General features: G+C 43.4%; 1 protein-coding gene across 1 annotated transcript in view; it reads right to left on the bottom strand.

Moving 5' to 3' along the window:
- galnt9 (polypeptide N-acetylgalactosaminyltransferase 9) overlaps positions 1-16927 on the bottom strand; it is a 218682-nt gene that overhangs the window by 168945 nt on the left and 32810 nt on the right. Inside the window, exon 2 of the mRNA XM_034090281.2 lies at positions 13821-14001. Coding sequence (XP_033946172.1) covers positions 13821-14001 — 181 coding nt within the window. The remainder of the gene's footprint in view (positions 1-13820; positions 14002-16927) is intronic.

The raw sequence follows: 16927 nt of genomic DNA, 5'->3' as shown, positions 1-16927 counted from the left end.
AAAGTCTCTCTGCAGACCCATTCTCACAGCGTTCATCAATCTTTTTCTTACTCAATATCAAGCCACACTTATGGTTTTTACTTCGGCTGTGACTTTGTGTGTGCTCAGGGTGAGTTTGGCTGTGTATCGCTAAACAAGGAAACCACACCTCCACGGAGCTCAGCGCGATTCACAACGTCCCGACTGGTCCCGACCAATCGGAGCACACTGGGCTCACAGGGAGGGGGGGCAAGAGCTGCAGCGAGCCGTTTAGTGGAGAGAGTGAATACACATACTTTACAGAGACGCTGTATGCGAAACCAATGTGAGTTTGGAAAATTGCACAGTATAAATCTATTCTACCTCAACAATGGAGTTATGATCAGTGGAAATGGCCGTGACGTGTGACCTTTAATATTAGCATTGATTCAAGCATGGAAATGAAATTCGACTGCCTATAGTCCCACCGCTCTGGACTGGGAAAGCTTAATTTCATGCACTGTTATCAATCACTTCCATTACCGCAGCCAACACGCATTTGACAGCACAGGTAATAAAAAGGAAAGCTAAGCCACAGAGAGTGTTTATGATGGAGCTGCGTGCATCTATCTATACCTTAAGCCTTGCTCTGGCGCTCTCAGAGTAAATGCACAATTGTGTTGATTGATAACCCCCCTCTCACTGTATCATTTCAGTCATTCCTTGTGGTATGCTTTCCCTCTGCCACTCCTTTGTTCCCTCTCACAGCTTCCTCTCTCAATCAGCGTTGCCAGGTCTACACACACGATGACAAAGACCCCACAGTTAGTCCCAAAATACGAATCGCGAAGGAATCTTACCTTCTGATTTGTGAATATTGCAGAAAACAAGACGTCAATGATACTTATTGAAACGTTTTGTTCAGCAGGACGCCACATTTATGATTTCTGAAGCGTAAATCGCCGTAAATATCTCAAGAGCTAACGTTAGACTATTAAGGAACGACCATATGGCTTCCCATCCACACCGCTAAGCTAAAGGAGGCTAGCGTTATCGGTGTGATGATGTTCAGTCGTCTCATTTAGACACTTGTTGGCAACCGCGGTTTTACTGACGTATTGTATGTCGTAAAAACATGCTAGGAAAATATCTACAACGACAGACCGTATTATCTACCCAAAAAGTCATTCAAAAAACAGCTTTCAGACAAAGTAAGCGTATCACCGCTGTATAATTTCAGCCAATCCTCGTGCATGTATGCTTTCCCTCTGCCACTCCTTTGTTCCCTCTCACAGCTTCCTCTCTCAATCAGCGTTGCCAGGTCTATAAATACAATGACAAATCTGGCAGTGGGTTTAAGGGGAGATTTATTTTTTTCTCGCAGTCCTTGCGACATGGCAGCTGTGCAAAACAAAGTAATGTATCGCTCTCCTGTTCAGTTATACGACCCGCGGAGAGGCGATACGTCTAATGAATATTACCAGAGTCATATCTGGAAGATGTCAGAAGGGGCGCGGCGGACTCATCGGTTCTAGTTGAGATGTCCAGTGTCCAGATCGTAAAGCGATAATGTACTTCCATTGCCCTAGTTACTGGATCCAATTTAGGGCATCGCTCAGCCTTACATTTGTACCTGTCTGCAGCGGCAGCGGGGGGGAGGGCGGGTAGGCCTTGAGTCGTAACAGGATGAGCGATCGTCTCATCTGTTTGTAATGGACTGAGCTCACTGGCCAGCGCTCATCACGTGACCCGGAACAAGCTCTGACAGAACCAGAGCGCTCGATTGAGATGTATTCCAATCACTCCCCCTCCTCGGCAGTATGCTCCCCCCCCCCCCCCTGCCGTTCCCTCCAACTTTTCCCCCGCCGGCCGCTCTTATTCGCCGTGAGATTTCACATTAACCTCCCCTAACCCTCGCTGTGCCGGCTACCCCAAAAGCAACTTTCCAATCCAAGAGCTCTCCTCTCGGAAAGATAATTGTTTGCTTTGTCATTTCTCCGACCCCCCACCTCTCCAGGAGATAAACTCCAGCACTGGGAAGAAGCAACCATTTGCAGCTGGAGCTCCTGCGCCACGGAGACCTTTACGATCCCATTCTGTAATATCAGACGCTGAGGGAGATGAGGTAAGCTGTTTCTTTAGCTTCCCATCTCTGGTTATCACCCCCCCCCCCCCCCCCACAGGCAAACCAAACACAAGACGAAGGCTCCTCAGGCTTCACTATAGTGAATTTTGACAAAAAAACAAATCAAATCTTCGACAATAGAGATGCCGGCGCGATTGAATAGGAATCCCCTTCGGAGGACCGCAGGGTGAAAAGCAGGTTTTATTCCTTGAATGGCATTTTTCTATTTATGAGTGACACAAGGTGCATTTAACATATTTGTGTTTGTTCTCCGGGGCATCCGTAATCTTACCCACTCGCCTGCCTTTTTGTCGCGTGTCTCTCCACAGCCCGATGAGATGTTATCGTACGTTAAGCCTCCCGAGGACAGAGAATGGCGGGCTCAGAGTCACAAAGAGCCTACTTAAGTCCCCGGGTATCTCAGTGAAGAATGTCGAAGTGAAGGGCAGAGGAGAGAAAGACGGGCAGACGGGCGATGAAAGGGGATGACAGGATTTTGTCCGAAAGACAATTGTTAATTATTATGAATTGGTTTTGCTGCGGACATACGGAACGGAGAGAGGATCGTTCGCTGGACTTTGCTTTCCTCTAGTCATCAAAGTCCTCTGCTCAATGACTCCTGTTCAATTAAAAGTCCATTAGGCAGGAGGTGACTGTTTCCTGCATTCAGCCTCACTTCTGCAGTGCTGCAGTCACCTTTTGCCCGCAGGACATAATTACAGAAATATATAGCAGTCGTTCCTACTGCATACGGCAGAGAACAGTTTCAAGGGGCCCTATATGCTCAGGTTCATATTCGTATGTAGTGTCTCCACTGTGACATGTCTCCATGCTGTAATGCTTTAAACCCTCAGCAGCGCTTGTCTGACTGTCTGACTGTCTGCAGGACATCAGAGCCTGGATGGCCGAGGTGAGAATATACCCAGTGGTGGCCCCAATGCCCCGCCTGTGCTGGATTCTCTTGTCCCATATGTGAAACCCATTGGTCACAAACCTGGGTGCACGGATTGATCGTGATTTGAAACTAGACAAACAGATCAATTCTGTGGTCAAATCCAGCTTCTTTCAGCTCAGACTTTTAGCAAAGGTCAAGCCTTTCCTTTCTTTCCATGACTTTGAGAAAGTAATACATTGTTTTATATCCACTAAACTGGATTACTGCATCGCTCTGTGCATTGGAGTAAGCCAGGCTTCCCTGTCTCGCCTTCAGCTGGTCCAGAATGCTGCTGCGCGCCTCCTTACAAGGACAGGCAGGCGTGAACATATTACGCCTGTACTCGCCTGGCTACCAGTCAGTTTTATAATCCATTTTAAAATGTTACTGTTCGCATCCAAGGCCCTAAACGGTTTAGCCCCACCGTACCTGGCAGATCTTTTAAAACCATACTCACCCACACGGTCACTGAGGTCTGCTGACAGACTCCTTCTGGTCGTCCCTAAGTGGAGGTGAGAGCAGCGAGGAGACGGAGCCTTTGCTGTCGCAGCTCCAGAGTATGGAACGGATTGCCCCTCCAGGTCAGACTTGCCCCTCCAGATCAGACTTGCCCCTCCAGATCAGACTTGCCCCTCCAGGTCAGACTTGCTCCAACTCGGCCTGTTTTTAAATCTCCTTTAAATCTCCACTTCTTTTCCCTTGCATTTACAGACCAGGTGAAACGTGTGCTTTTACATTTGGGTTTGTATCTTACTAGTGTTTTGTATTGTTTGCACGTCATGTCGGAGAGCGTTTCAGTCCGTGTCTTCTGATCTGGTTTCAGTGTCTCGTGTTTTACATCTGTTTCATGTCCTGTCTGTTTTTTATGTATTTATGCTATGTTTTATACAGTTGTTGATGTACAGCACTTTGTTCAACTCTGTTGTTTTTAAACGTGCTATAGAAATAACCAACCGATTCTGCGGAAAGCAGAGAGCGTTCTGAACTCTCCAGGTCGTGTACTTTCACATGAATTTCGTCTGTTGCCATCGGGGCGAAGATATGCTCTACCTGATCAGAGGACTAAATCATTCGTCCCTTCTGCACTCAAACTTTTAAATTCTTGAAAGGCTTTTAACTTGATTATTTATTTATTTATTTATTATTGTGATGCTTTGAACTATTTATAGTGTAAATTGGAATTATCCACATCTGTGCTCCGGGTGTATCTGTGTGTGTTCTTCTTGTATGTTCTGTGTTCATGACACAAGCTGCTGCTCATAACCAATTGCCCCTTGCGGGATTAATAAAGTTGTTGATTGATTGAAAATGGATTGGATTTAAAGATCAAACCAGAGCCCAGTCTGCTCTGATTGGTTAGCTGGCCGGCTCTGTTGTGATTGGTCAACCGCTTAGAGATGTCCCGCCCCTTAGCCCATCACATACAATGTGTTGGAGCGCTAGCCAAAAGAAGCGCAACTGTTACATAGTGATGTCATTATGTTGCGGAAGTTAACAAAGGAGTTCAATGGAAGTGTTTCATGCATGGATCTATAAAGAGAACAGCGTTAGAGGCGGGACGGCGAAATGTCCTGCCTCTCGAAAGCCAAACGATGGTATCTCGACCAATAGAGAGTGCGCACTTGCTTAAGCCCCGCCTCCTATCTGCAGCGTCACGGTTGATCACAGCTCAGGCAGAGGTAAAATAACTCTGGATTTGGCTTCGAGCGCATCTTACAACGTGTAGACGCTGTGAAAAGTGTTCGTACTGGGCAGTTGAATATCGAACATAAAAAGAAGTACCCTCTGATTCACAGAAGTCTCTTTCACGATGGAAGTCAACGGGAAAAGGTGTTTTGGGGCCCAAATGATGTCACAGACCGACAGGGAAGATGTGGTACCATCGTCGGCCACTACGAACATTTGCATCAACAGTGTGTGTGAGAGAACTCTGAGATGTAAGCCGATGCAGACCGTTGACATGCACACACACATAAATAACACACTACAGGAAAGGGAAAAACCCAAAGCACATAAGAGAGCTCGTTTAAACTGGACTAATCATTAAGTCCTAACGAGTGGCAGAACAAAGCAGCTTGTTCTGGTTGTACATACATCCATTTTCTTTCAGTTGCATTGCTTTGATGTTTCTTTTTAATAAAGTGCTGCCTCGGTGGCGTTACCAGAAAAGCGAATACAACTATGATTGCACATTGTATTGTATTGATTTCCATAGAGCCCCAGAACAAATGAAGGTCTTTATCACACAATGTTTCTATTGGGTATCTGTCATGGGCTGAAGCTTTACCTCGTTTGACACCAAAGGTTTTGTTCGGTGACTACGTGCCTGTGTGTATGGCTTGGGTACACCATGTTTTTCAGAAACGCATGCTGGCGTGCTGCCTGGACGCGGGGACACAGATCAAGAAGTGACAAGCCTGCAGAATGAAGCCACAACCTGTGAAATTAGCACTAAATCAATACACAAACACACAGCTCCATTTAACGGAGGAAACAATCTCTTCAGCGAACCCCCGAGCTCTCGCTTCCCTTTTGTCTTTCCTCCCATGTTCTGCTACACACGAGTTGATTAAAGGGAGGAATTTCCTCAAACCCCTCCATTGCAGAGGCGCTCTCAGCTGACTTTATTAATTAGCGAGCTCCTTTTTACTCGCCCTCCTCCCCGTTCCACTCGTGTCTAATTTTTCTGGCCGTGAAAAGACTGGGAACAAAGCAGCGCGGATTAAATGAATTGTTATCCCCGCTAAAGCCCGCGGAAACCTCTCCTGGCCGTCAGATTTCCTCTCAGCGTGTCTGCCTGTCGCCATTGTTCTTTGACACTGTGTGATATGAACGCCACTGGCAGCCCTGATTACACCCCCCCCCGCTATACTCCCATCCATCTCCTGCAGCACTCACTGTATCACAGCCGTAGTTTCTAGATGTATTCAAAAGAACCATTGTGGTGGCTTTCAGGGTGTCCACTGGGTCTCTTTTCATGAAGAATAAAGAAATTCATGATCCTTTTATCTAAACATAACATAGCTCTTCTCTAATCCCTAGCATCTTTCCCCGTGTCCTTTCAAGTAGGGAAAGGGCGTGTCTAAAGCGATTTACTTTTCTATGACTCCCCACAGTGGAAGCCTCGAGCTGCCCTGTGGCTAAACCGACTGACAGGAGAGAGGAGGGAAGATTAAGAGGACGAAGAAGAAGTAGATGAAAAGTAGCTAACAGGAAGTAAGATTCTCCAGAGATGGGTACGATGTGTAAGGAAAGTCACGGGTGTTTCTCACTGTCGAGTGAGCTGCTCCAGAGCCACTATGTCAAGCATACTACGTCATTGAGTGCCGCCGAAGGACTGTTCCAATGTCCAGCACACTTGGAATTCTACCGAGCCCGGCGAACTTCGTTTGGAGACATTTCGAGGCTGCACATGTGTAGACTCCGTGGTCTTAAAATCCCCACAATGCTTTGCGCACGGACCAATTTCCCCAAATCTGTGGTGGAAAATGTAAGGTGGGGCCTCTCGCAGGGCTCTCGACTAACTTTTCCCCCCATCCTCCCGGAACCGTCCCGAAATACAATCTAAGCCGTCCCGAAATTAATGTGGACCGTCCCGAATTTAAAATGTTAGTTTTTCTACATTATCATTAGTTAAAATCATTCAAAGTGACCTTTAACATAAATAAAACATCATACAAATCATTAGATGATATTTCATCAACCTTTTTATTTGAGTAAATCATTCAATCCCATAAACAAAGGCCAAATATATTTAAACAAACACAAAAACGAGAAGATTGCTCTAATATTGAATCTAATCAAGTCCCATCCGATTAACAAAAACATCCAACACTGTCCTGAAGACAGAACCCAGAGTAACCACTAACCAGGATGACAGTCTGTAACACAGGCAGGAGACCTTTACGAACGGCCCGCCCCCTCGCACACAGACGGCAGAGAGAGATCTCGTCTGGTTTGGAAAGCTCGAAAATACATCATAGACGCATGTTGTAGTCTTATTGCATATTAGAAACGGAGTTGGCGAAACTAAAACTGCGATATAATGTGTATGTAGCAATAATACATATGACATATATTTTTTAAATGTCTCCAGTACCGATAAAAAGTCCGATAACGTCAGAGTTTAACGTTACCACTGTCTTTAATAATTCCGGCCCGGGGCCCGTTTAATACCGGGGCTCGGTACCCATCCCTACATGGGGAGAGCGCAGCATATTGCTAAGGACTAAATACGATGGAGGGTTCTCTTCTCAGCCTTATTACTCATAGGGGATGAAGAGGAGTAAGTAAATAAAGAGGCCGGCGCTCCAGGGTCTGCTTCTGCTGTGCGTTTTTGTGATGTAACGGTAAAACATTTCAGAATTCCTCCACAGGATGCCATTGACACTCAACCCGTGAAATACACACACTCAGTACATAGCTAGACCCGCGAATTTGCGGGGCAGGAATTCGCGGGCACAGCTGTAGCTACATGTGTGTATTTCGCGGGTTTCTAAATGTTTTGTGCGTGTGTGTTTATGTTGACAAGGAGGTTTAATAACTGTGTGCTACACAAAACGTGCAGTCGTTTTAATTTTCATCGCCGTTTATTTTAACTCTCGTCCCAAATTCGTCCCAAAATTATTTTGTATCCTCCCCGACACTATTTTATTCGGCCCCGGGACGACGGGACATCCTTAAGCTCGAGCCCTGGCCTCTCGTATGACGCACACCTGCACACTTGCTCGCCTGGTCCACTCTTCGTTTTCCGAGGCCAGGAAGTATTCTTGCCTCACTTCTGAAGCAAGACGCTCGGAAGACATGTGCTACCAAGCAAGCGTACTCGAGATTGAGAAACACCCACGTAGTAAAGGCTACTTTTTTGGTAGCTTCGTTAGCTCCTATACTTTCACCATACGAGGGTTTCAAAGTGAGAAAAAACGTCAAAGAGTGGTGCTGAGATTACGTTTTTTTGTAGTCCGACCCCGAACTTAGTCCCAAAAGACAAATCACAAAGGATTTAACCATTGGGTTTCGGAATATTGCAGGAAATAAGACGTTAATGATATTTAACCGTTATGTTCAGCAAGACCACTTTTATGATTTCTGAAGTGCAGAGGCGAACCGTCAGGGCCTTCAAGGTATTCAGAGAACACCTGGAACACTCAGATAAAACAAACAAAAAAATGGATTTAATTATATAAATAAAATGAATAAATGAGAATGGTATCTGTGTTGTTGATCTGTAATATTACAGTGTTACGTTGATTTGTTTGTCCTTCTCGGACCATGCTACGCATTTCAGTGGTTTTGTGTTAGAAAAGAAAGCAACCAATCAGATCTTGTCCTTCAACCAAGGTATTCTACATCCTTGATAGAATGCCCTGGCCGTTGGCCTGGCCCCACCCCAAATTGATCACGTTGTTGATAGTGCTACAGATGCGCTGCAAATAGAATTAGACTCTGTTGCTCTTTTGAAAAAGAAGAAAACAAAACAACATAGATTAGCTCCATGGCATAATGCCGAAACCCGCAAAATAAAGCAAAAGTCGAGACAACTTGAAAGGATATGGCGTTCCACTAAACTTGAAGAATCTCGTTTAATTTGGCATATTACTCTCAATGAATATAAGAAAGTACTGCGTAAAGCGAGAGCAGCCTACTACTCTTCATTAATAGATGAGAATAAGAATAATGCAAGATTTCTTTTCAGCACTGTAGCCAGGCTGACAGAGAGCCACAACTCGATTGAGCCTTCTATTCCCTTAGCACTCAGTAGCAATGATTTTATGTGCTTTTTTAACGATAAAATTGTTACTCTTAGAAACAAAATCAATGACCTCTTGCCTTTGACCAGTATAGTGTTATCAACAGCTCCCGGAAACGTAAGTTCTAATATGACACTAGATAGTAAACTAGAATGCTTTTCAGCCATAAACCTTGAACAATTACATTCAATGATTCTCTCTTCTAAACCATCAACGTGCATGTTAGACCCAATTCCAACTAAGCTGTTGAAGGAAGTTTTTCCATTAATTAGCACTTCTTTATTAAATATTATGAATATGTCTTTATTATCAGGCTATGTTCCACAATCATTCAAAGTAGCTTCTTAAAAAGCACAACCTCGATCCAGAGGTTTTAGCCAACTATAGACCTATTTCTAATCTTCCGTTCCTCTCAAAGATTCTTGAGAAAGCGGTCGCAAAACAGCTGTGTGATTACTTAAAAAACAATGATTTATTTGAAGATGTTCAGTCTGGCTTTAGAACACATCATAGCACAGAGACAGCTCTGGTTAAGTCACAAATGACATTCTAATAGCCTCAGACAAGGGACTTGTCTCTATTCTTGTTTTGCTCGATCTTGGTGCTGCATTTGATACTATCGACCATGATATCCTATTGCAAAGACTAGAGCACTTAGTTGGCATACAGGGAACTGCTTTAGGCTGGTTTAGGTCCTATCTATCTGAACGCTCTCAGTTTGTACGTGTTAACGATGAATCTTCCACGCAAACCAAAGTTAGCCATGGAGTGCCACAGGGCTCAGTGCTCGGACCTATTTTGTTCACATTATATATGCTTCCGTTAGGCAATATTATAAGGAATCATTCTGTAAACTTTCATTGTTATGCGGATGATACTCAACTATATTTATCAATCAAGCCTGATGAAATTAATCATCTAAATAAAATTCAAGACTGCCTCAAGGACTTAAAAACGTGGATGACCTTAAACTTTTTGATGTTAAACACGACCAAAACTGAAGTTATTGTACTTGGCCCGAAGAATCTACGAAACAAATTATCTAAAGATATACTAACTATGTATGGCATTAATTTGGCCTCCAGTGAGACTGTAAGGAATCTTGGTGCTATATTTGATCAGGATTTATCCTTTAACGTCCACACAAAATCAAGTTCAAGGACCGCCTACTTCCATCTACGTAATATTGCAAAAATCAGGCATATCTTGCCTCAAAACGATGCAGAGAAACTAGTCCATGCATTTGTTACTTCAAGGCTGGATTATTGTAACTCTTTATTATCAGGGAGTACCAAGAAGTCAGTCAAGTGGCTTCAGCTGATTCAAAATGCTGCGGCTCGTGTACTAACCAGAGTTAGGAAAAGGGACCACATTACTCCTGTTCTGGCTGCCTTACACTGGCTCCCTATAGAACACAGGATATAATTTAAAATGCTTCTTCTCGCCTACAAAGCCCTTAATGGGCAGGCGCCATCTTACCTTAAAGAACTCATTATACCCTACTGTCCTACTAGGGCATTGCGTTCCAAGAATGCAGGGTTGTTGGTTGTTCCTAGAGTCTCTAAAAGTACAATGGGAGCCAGAGCCTTTTCTTATCAAGCTCCACATTTGTGGAATCAGCTTCCAGTTTGTGTTCGGGCGGCAGACACCCTATCCGTTTTTAAGAGTGCGCTTAAGACCTTCCTTTTTGATAAAGCTTATAGTTAGGGCTGATTAGATCCAGCCCCTAGTTTTGCTGATATAGGCTTAGTGTGTCGGGGGACATCTTGCTTCTTCCTTCTCTCTGTCTGTACCTGTGTACTCTCATGTTCCGATTAACCCAGCTTCCCCACATTTCTTTCTTTTTGGTGTCTATATAAGCCGGGATCCGGAGTCATGGATGATCCTGCGGTCCTGTGTCCTGGATCGCGAGCCCTGGATCTTGAGTCGTGGCTGTGGTCCTGGATCATAAGTCCTGGATGGATATCCTCGTGGATTCATCTTCCTATTACACACACATGCATTTCCAAACATTTGGACTACCTATGTTGCAAATGTATTATCTTTTCGATTTACACACGGCATCTATTGCACGTCTGTCCGTCCTAGGAGAGGGATCCCTCCTCTGTTGCTCTCCCTGAGGTTTCTCCCATTTTTCCCTTTAAACTGTGGGTTTTCTCCGGAAGTGTTTCCTTGTACGATGTGAGGGTCTAAGGACAGAGGGTCTGAGGACAGAGGGTCTAAGGACAGAGGGTGTCGTATTGTCATACTGATATTCTGTACACACTGTGAAGACCACTGAGACTAATGTAACATTTGTGATATTGGGCTATATAAATAAACATTGATTGATTGATTGATTGATTGATTGATTGATTGATTGATTGATTGATTGATTCTTCTAGCGTAATTATTTTAAATATGTATACGTGTTAGGTTAGCATCTCTCGCCGAATAAGGTAGCACGATAGTAATTGATCTTATGATCCTGTTTGTTACAGTATTATGATAGTCTGTTGCGCTATTCCCAGGAAAGGCACTGTTTGGATCTCTGGGATGTGAGGTCCAAAAATACACCTGCAATTACTTCTTAACGCCAAGGGTGTTTTAGTTGTATTTATCACAGTATTCCCCGGTCCAATGCTTTAAAGTCTTAGTAGGTCACCCAGCTTCGTTAAAAATGTCCAAATGGAAACATATCAGATATTGAAGCTGGTAAAGTCCAATGCCTTTGTAATAAAAATAAAACCTTGCTTTCTCTTGTATTGTCAGCCTTTGGAGAACATGCCAACAGATTAGCTATTTCAGGTTCATAAGTCATGATCACGGGAGTATTGTGTATAGAAAGTATTGAGTTATATTTCTCTCGCTACCTAACATCCATGAAGGCAACATGAAAGAGGGAGGCCTGCCACTCAGGATGCCAAACTACTCTTTGCCAAGCCCCGCCCCCCCCCCCCCCAAGCAACATCAGGGCCAAAAGTCTGAAAGCGAAAAATAAGATCTGAAAGCGGGAAAAAACGATCTGAACGTGAAACCTGAAAAAACAAGATTTGAAACTGAAAAAATAATTATTTTGAATCTGAAAATGAAAAATCTGCAACTGAAAAAAATAAGGATTCAAATATCTAAATAGGTATAAAAGTGAAATCTGAAAATGAATATTTTATTCAAAAAAATTGCTGAACTGAATCAAAATAATATTCAACCTGAAAAATGATTTAAAATACTTATTTTTATTTTGAATACATCATTGTATTTTTCAAAATTCAGGATAAAAACTTTCAAATAAATTGTATTTTTTTTTAATCAAAACGTATGACCCTGAAATAGCTTGCTATCTGACCCACTCGATGCAGGTCGTAGCATTCCTTTGAATCTCCCTATGAGGAGGCACAGAGGATGAGAAATGTCTGGGAGATGGAGGACAAGTTGGCAGCGTTGCATATTTAATATACTGTATATGATCATGTCATCAGGGACGCTGGAGCACATACGCTGCTAAATAAACTCTGCAGGGTATCATAAACTATTTCTCCACGGTGCATCAGCGTGGAAGAAACGCTGACGTTACCTGCTAACATTAATGGGACCATTGTGAAAGAAATGCCAAACATGACAGAAGTGAGGTTGTTTTAATTGTGTTTTTAGCACAACACACATTAAATCTGCACGTGTCATTTTGAGTTTGTGCAAATGTACAACGTGCCACTGGGACACTAGGGGAGGCCAGCACAAAATGAGCGTCATAAACCATCAGGTGTAGGAATGTCCCCTGCTGGAAGCCATTACATTTAGAAGGGTGGCATTTGCATTTTTCTCTGGAAACAAATGAGAGGCAGTTTTTTGATCCATGGGACATTCCATAAATCCCATCAGCAAAGGTGTTTTAGTGGTCTTGAATAAAAATGAAAGCATTAGGAAGCACCTTGAACAAAACCTAAAGTAAAAAGCTGAGTATTATAACACCGTCTTTAGAAACAAGATATCAGATTTGCTCATATGTATCCTAATGGGAATAAAACCCAGGTGGTGAACTGTAGGAAAACACGCTTTTCAGATGTCGTTACTTAGTGAAAGCATGAAAACAGCATGAGTGTGCACTTTTGACCTGGACTCAGCCTGCTGGATATTTGTGTCAATTTCAATAATCCTCAACACCACAATTTACCTTCACACATTATTATTTCTGACAAGCCCTGCTCTCTATTTTAGTACGGTGCATTTCCTGGGGATTCACCAAAATAGAGAGAAACAACATAAGGAGGACAAGAAGAAGAAGAAGAAGAAGAAGAAGAAGAAGAAGAAGAAGAAGAAGAAGAAGAAGAAGAAGAAGAAGAAGAAGAAGTGCAATAACAAGAATAATGGAACAACAAGAATAATGGAACAACAAGAAAAAGAAAGAAGAACAAGAAGTAGAAAGCGTCCTGCTGTACACTTTGTGCCTTCACAAAATCAACCTCAGCAGGGATTACACCGGCAAACCTTCCAGTTACAAGTCTCTCTGACATTACACAGAGAAAGCACGAGACTCTGATGGAAACGTCTGAAGCAATGGAGACAGGACTCAGAGGGACAGGAACTTTGATGGCAAACAAATGATGGTTTATTTGGAGCTTCGGCCGGATAATTCACAAGGCAAGTGCTGAGCCACGAGGTGATACAGAGGATGCTAAAGCAACTCTGAAGAACTCTTCTGTAGTTCGAGGTTTTAACTAGTTCGGAGTGTAATAATCAACATTCCTCATCAGCGAGACTGAACAAATATGGACCCTGAATCTAACTAGAGCTGTCGTCCATAGAAAAGAATGTGCGGCAGGGAACCTAACAGAAAAGAAGGGCATCCAGATGTCCCTGAACATAAACATCTAATGGCAGCTTGTGCTCGGTCATAAACTGGCATCGACAATGCGCCCAAGCTGCCCCTCCTAAAGAGAGATAGCAGCGATACCCAAGGGCGTAGACCTATGCCGTGGGAAAAGAGACGGTGAAAGGAGAAAACGATGAACTCTGTCAGAGGTTGAATACCGAAGCAAATGATTCCCTAACAGAGACAGAGAGTAAGGAGACTTACTTCTTGGGCCTGTAGTCGGGGATGTTCCGGTCCAGGGAGATGCGGTCGCTGAGCTGAGCGTTGTATCCGTACTCCTCGTATTTCCCCTCCACATCGAGACTGTCTTCCCCTAGAGTGGCAGCAGCCCCGCCCTGACCGAGACCTCCGGGACCCTCAACCAGACCCATGGGCTTCGCCAAACCTGCCATGAAAAAGACACAACGATCAATCATATTGCATTTTTATAGCCGAGCAATTTACTCATCTGTCTAGGGGGCTTTACAGTGTCTCCCTCTGTCCTTGGACCCTCACAGTGCACAAGGAATGACTCACAAAGTGCCAAGGGTTGAGACTAACTGACTGCAAGACTTAATCACAAAGACATGTTGTGATTGTGACATTACAAAATAAACAAGGGAAAACACAGACAGATCGTGACACAGAAAAACCCGAAAACTGGAAGAAACCTCGGAGAGAGCAACAGGAGGGATCCCAGAAGAGCAATAGCTGTTGTGTGTAGATTATAAAAGATGATACATTCAGACAAACAAAACACAAAAAGGAAATTATGACTGCACATGAAAAAGATGGATCCAGGAGGATATCAAAAAGCTTTCAGTTGCCGACCAAAAAGTGGCTCAATCATGACTCAAGTAACCTTCAAAACTAGCTTCCTGCCAGGTGAGAGAGAAAGTAGGAGAAGAGTGGCAACAGATTGAAGGTGAAAGGGGACAGTCTCCTGACAGTTAAAACCTTTAAAGTGGCGCAGGAACCAGTCCTTAAACTCAGAAATGTGTTGCATTTTAGTAAGCTTCTCTTTCCTTCTTCTCGTAGTCAATGTTTTTTTAATTGTTAGGTGCCTGAAATAAGGTCTGTGGTAAAAACAAACTTAGAAGATACCACACAAAAATGGTTGCTAACAAGTGTCTAAATGAGACGACTAAACATCATCACGCCCAACATTAGCTTCCTTTAGCTTAGCGGAGGTGACTTGAAGTCATGTGACCGTGCTGTAGTTCCTTTATAGAGTGGCAAAGTCACGCCCATCTACCACGGGACCTTATTTCGGAAAAATAATGTCAATGTCAATGGAGAGAGAAAACGTATATTTCGATCCCGTTTGAATTGTGCCATGGATTACACACATGATGTTTGTCAATCTTAAAAAATAATTTCCATGTCAAAAAAGTCACAGTTTGTCGTAAAACTGTTGAAATATAAGACTATGAAAAATACGCAACTAGAAAGACTACAAATCCCAGAGTCGCGTAAGTGATGTCACAATTGTTTTCCTCAACTAAGAGATAGCTAAGATCAGCGCCATATAGATAATAGGCTTGTTTGAGACAAGCGAGACCTGCGCAGTTGCGATCAACGTCTTGCTAGTGCGTTGCATGATGGTTAGTCATTTTGTCCGACTTGCTCTGGAGGCTCGCCCACATGAGACGTTGAAATCTCGCGGGACAAAGACGCCCGCAGCCTTGAGAGCGAGTTGGCGCAGTTGCTCTCCACGAGCTGCGGAAGCGAAATGCTTGATGGGAAACGGCTCGCTGGTATCTCGAGCTGAGCGCTCATTGGTGGTGTTTACCCCGTGCTGCTGATGAAGCTCTCCCATTGGCTGGCAAAAGTTTGTTGTTGTTTTGTGTCAGTTTTACGTCGCCACATCCATTCACATTTTTCATCATTGTTCCACAATGTTTATCATCATGAAATTAATATCTATATATTTTATACTATACTGCTTACCGTTTTCATACTTTATATATCTTAGCATATTCATACACACTGTTCATTCTGCTCACAGGCTGATATCTAGTGTATTCATACCCCACTGTTTATTCATCATTCAATTCATTCTATATGTTATTCTGTAGATTGTGTACATTACTTTCCACTTCACTGCGTGTTGCACCTGGTGAGAAGCTAAACTGCATTTCGTTCTCTCAGTACCTGTAATCTGTGCAATAACAATAAAGTTTAATCTAATCTTGAGCAGGAACAAATGTATTTACTTAGTACATATCTGACATTAACGATTAAACATGTGTGCATTCTTTATAAATGCAAACCGAGTCAAGCCGACTCCGGAGGTGGCGGTATGCACCTTCAAGCTGTTTGCAATCCGCCAAAAAAATTAGAGAAGAAGAAGACGAAGCCGACTCCGAGCTGTCCGACTTCAGGCGAGCTTTTTGAGACCTCCCCCGGCTGCGATCGTCTATTCTCGTCTACTTTGGAGGCGAGCCGCAACGCGTCTCAAACAAGCCTACTATCTATCTCTATGGCGCTGGCTAAGATAAGATAACTTTAACAAGATGCCTGTGTGCTTAGTACCATGTTGTTATCATACCAGCAATGGGTCTTGCTCGTTCTTTCGCTTCCCGTCTGATGAAAGGACCAGGAGTGGCTGGATCAAGTTAGCTACCTAGCTAGTAGCTAGCACGTTAGTTAGCATTACAGCCTTGTCATTTTTATTAGCCTTAACATGAAGTAACATCAAGTAACCCAACATGTTAAACAGTAAGAGTAGTAGTCATATTTCGTGAACCCTTTGAAGAGTACTGTCACCGGTGTGATCATTCTATAATACACAATTTAAGCCCGGGGGAGAAATGCTAACGCTACATTAGCATCTGCGATCTTTTCTACTTCGTGCTAGCTGCACAAATGGTTGACATTAAACATTAAAAAGACCAGGCAGGTAGTGATGGCAGTTTGACACTGAAGCTTCGAACGGAGCTTCAACCCTGGATTTCCTATTCCAAAGAAGCAGTGCTTCGAAGCATGCTTCAAATCACGTGACATGTGACGTCCGAAGCAGCAACTGCTTCATTTCCTGAATGAATCAACCCACTGGTTCGCCGTCCAATCAGGTGATTCAATGCACTGCCTCGTCTCGATGCTGACAGGTGACAGGTTGAAACAGTTTCAAATTTGAGCGCTTCAACACTTTATGACCGCTCTAAACAACGCGCAATGTGTGGGTTGTTGTTGCTGTTGAGTTGTTGTTGGTATTGCATTTTAATTGGATCATTATAGAGCAAGCCAGGAAGAAAGATAGGTCGTTCTGGCTCGTGAAACACTTCGAAATGTGGAGAAGCTGTGAACAAAAAGACAATAATTACTATAAA

This window comes from Pseudochaenichthys georgianus, chromosome 9 (genome assembly GCF_902827115.2).
Source record: "Pseudochaenichthys georgianus chromosome 9, fPseGeo1.2, whole genome shotgun sequence".
Lineage (NCBI taxonomy): Eukaryota > Metazoa > Chordata > Actinopteri > Perciformes > Channichthyidae > Pseudochaenichthys > Pseudochaenichthys georgianus.
The sequence above is the reverse complement of the archived record's forward strand: the minus strand, read 5'-3'. Positions and strand labels throughout refer to the sequence as shown.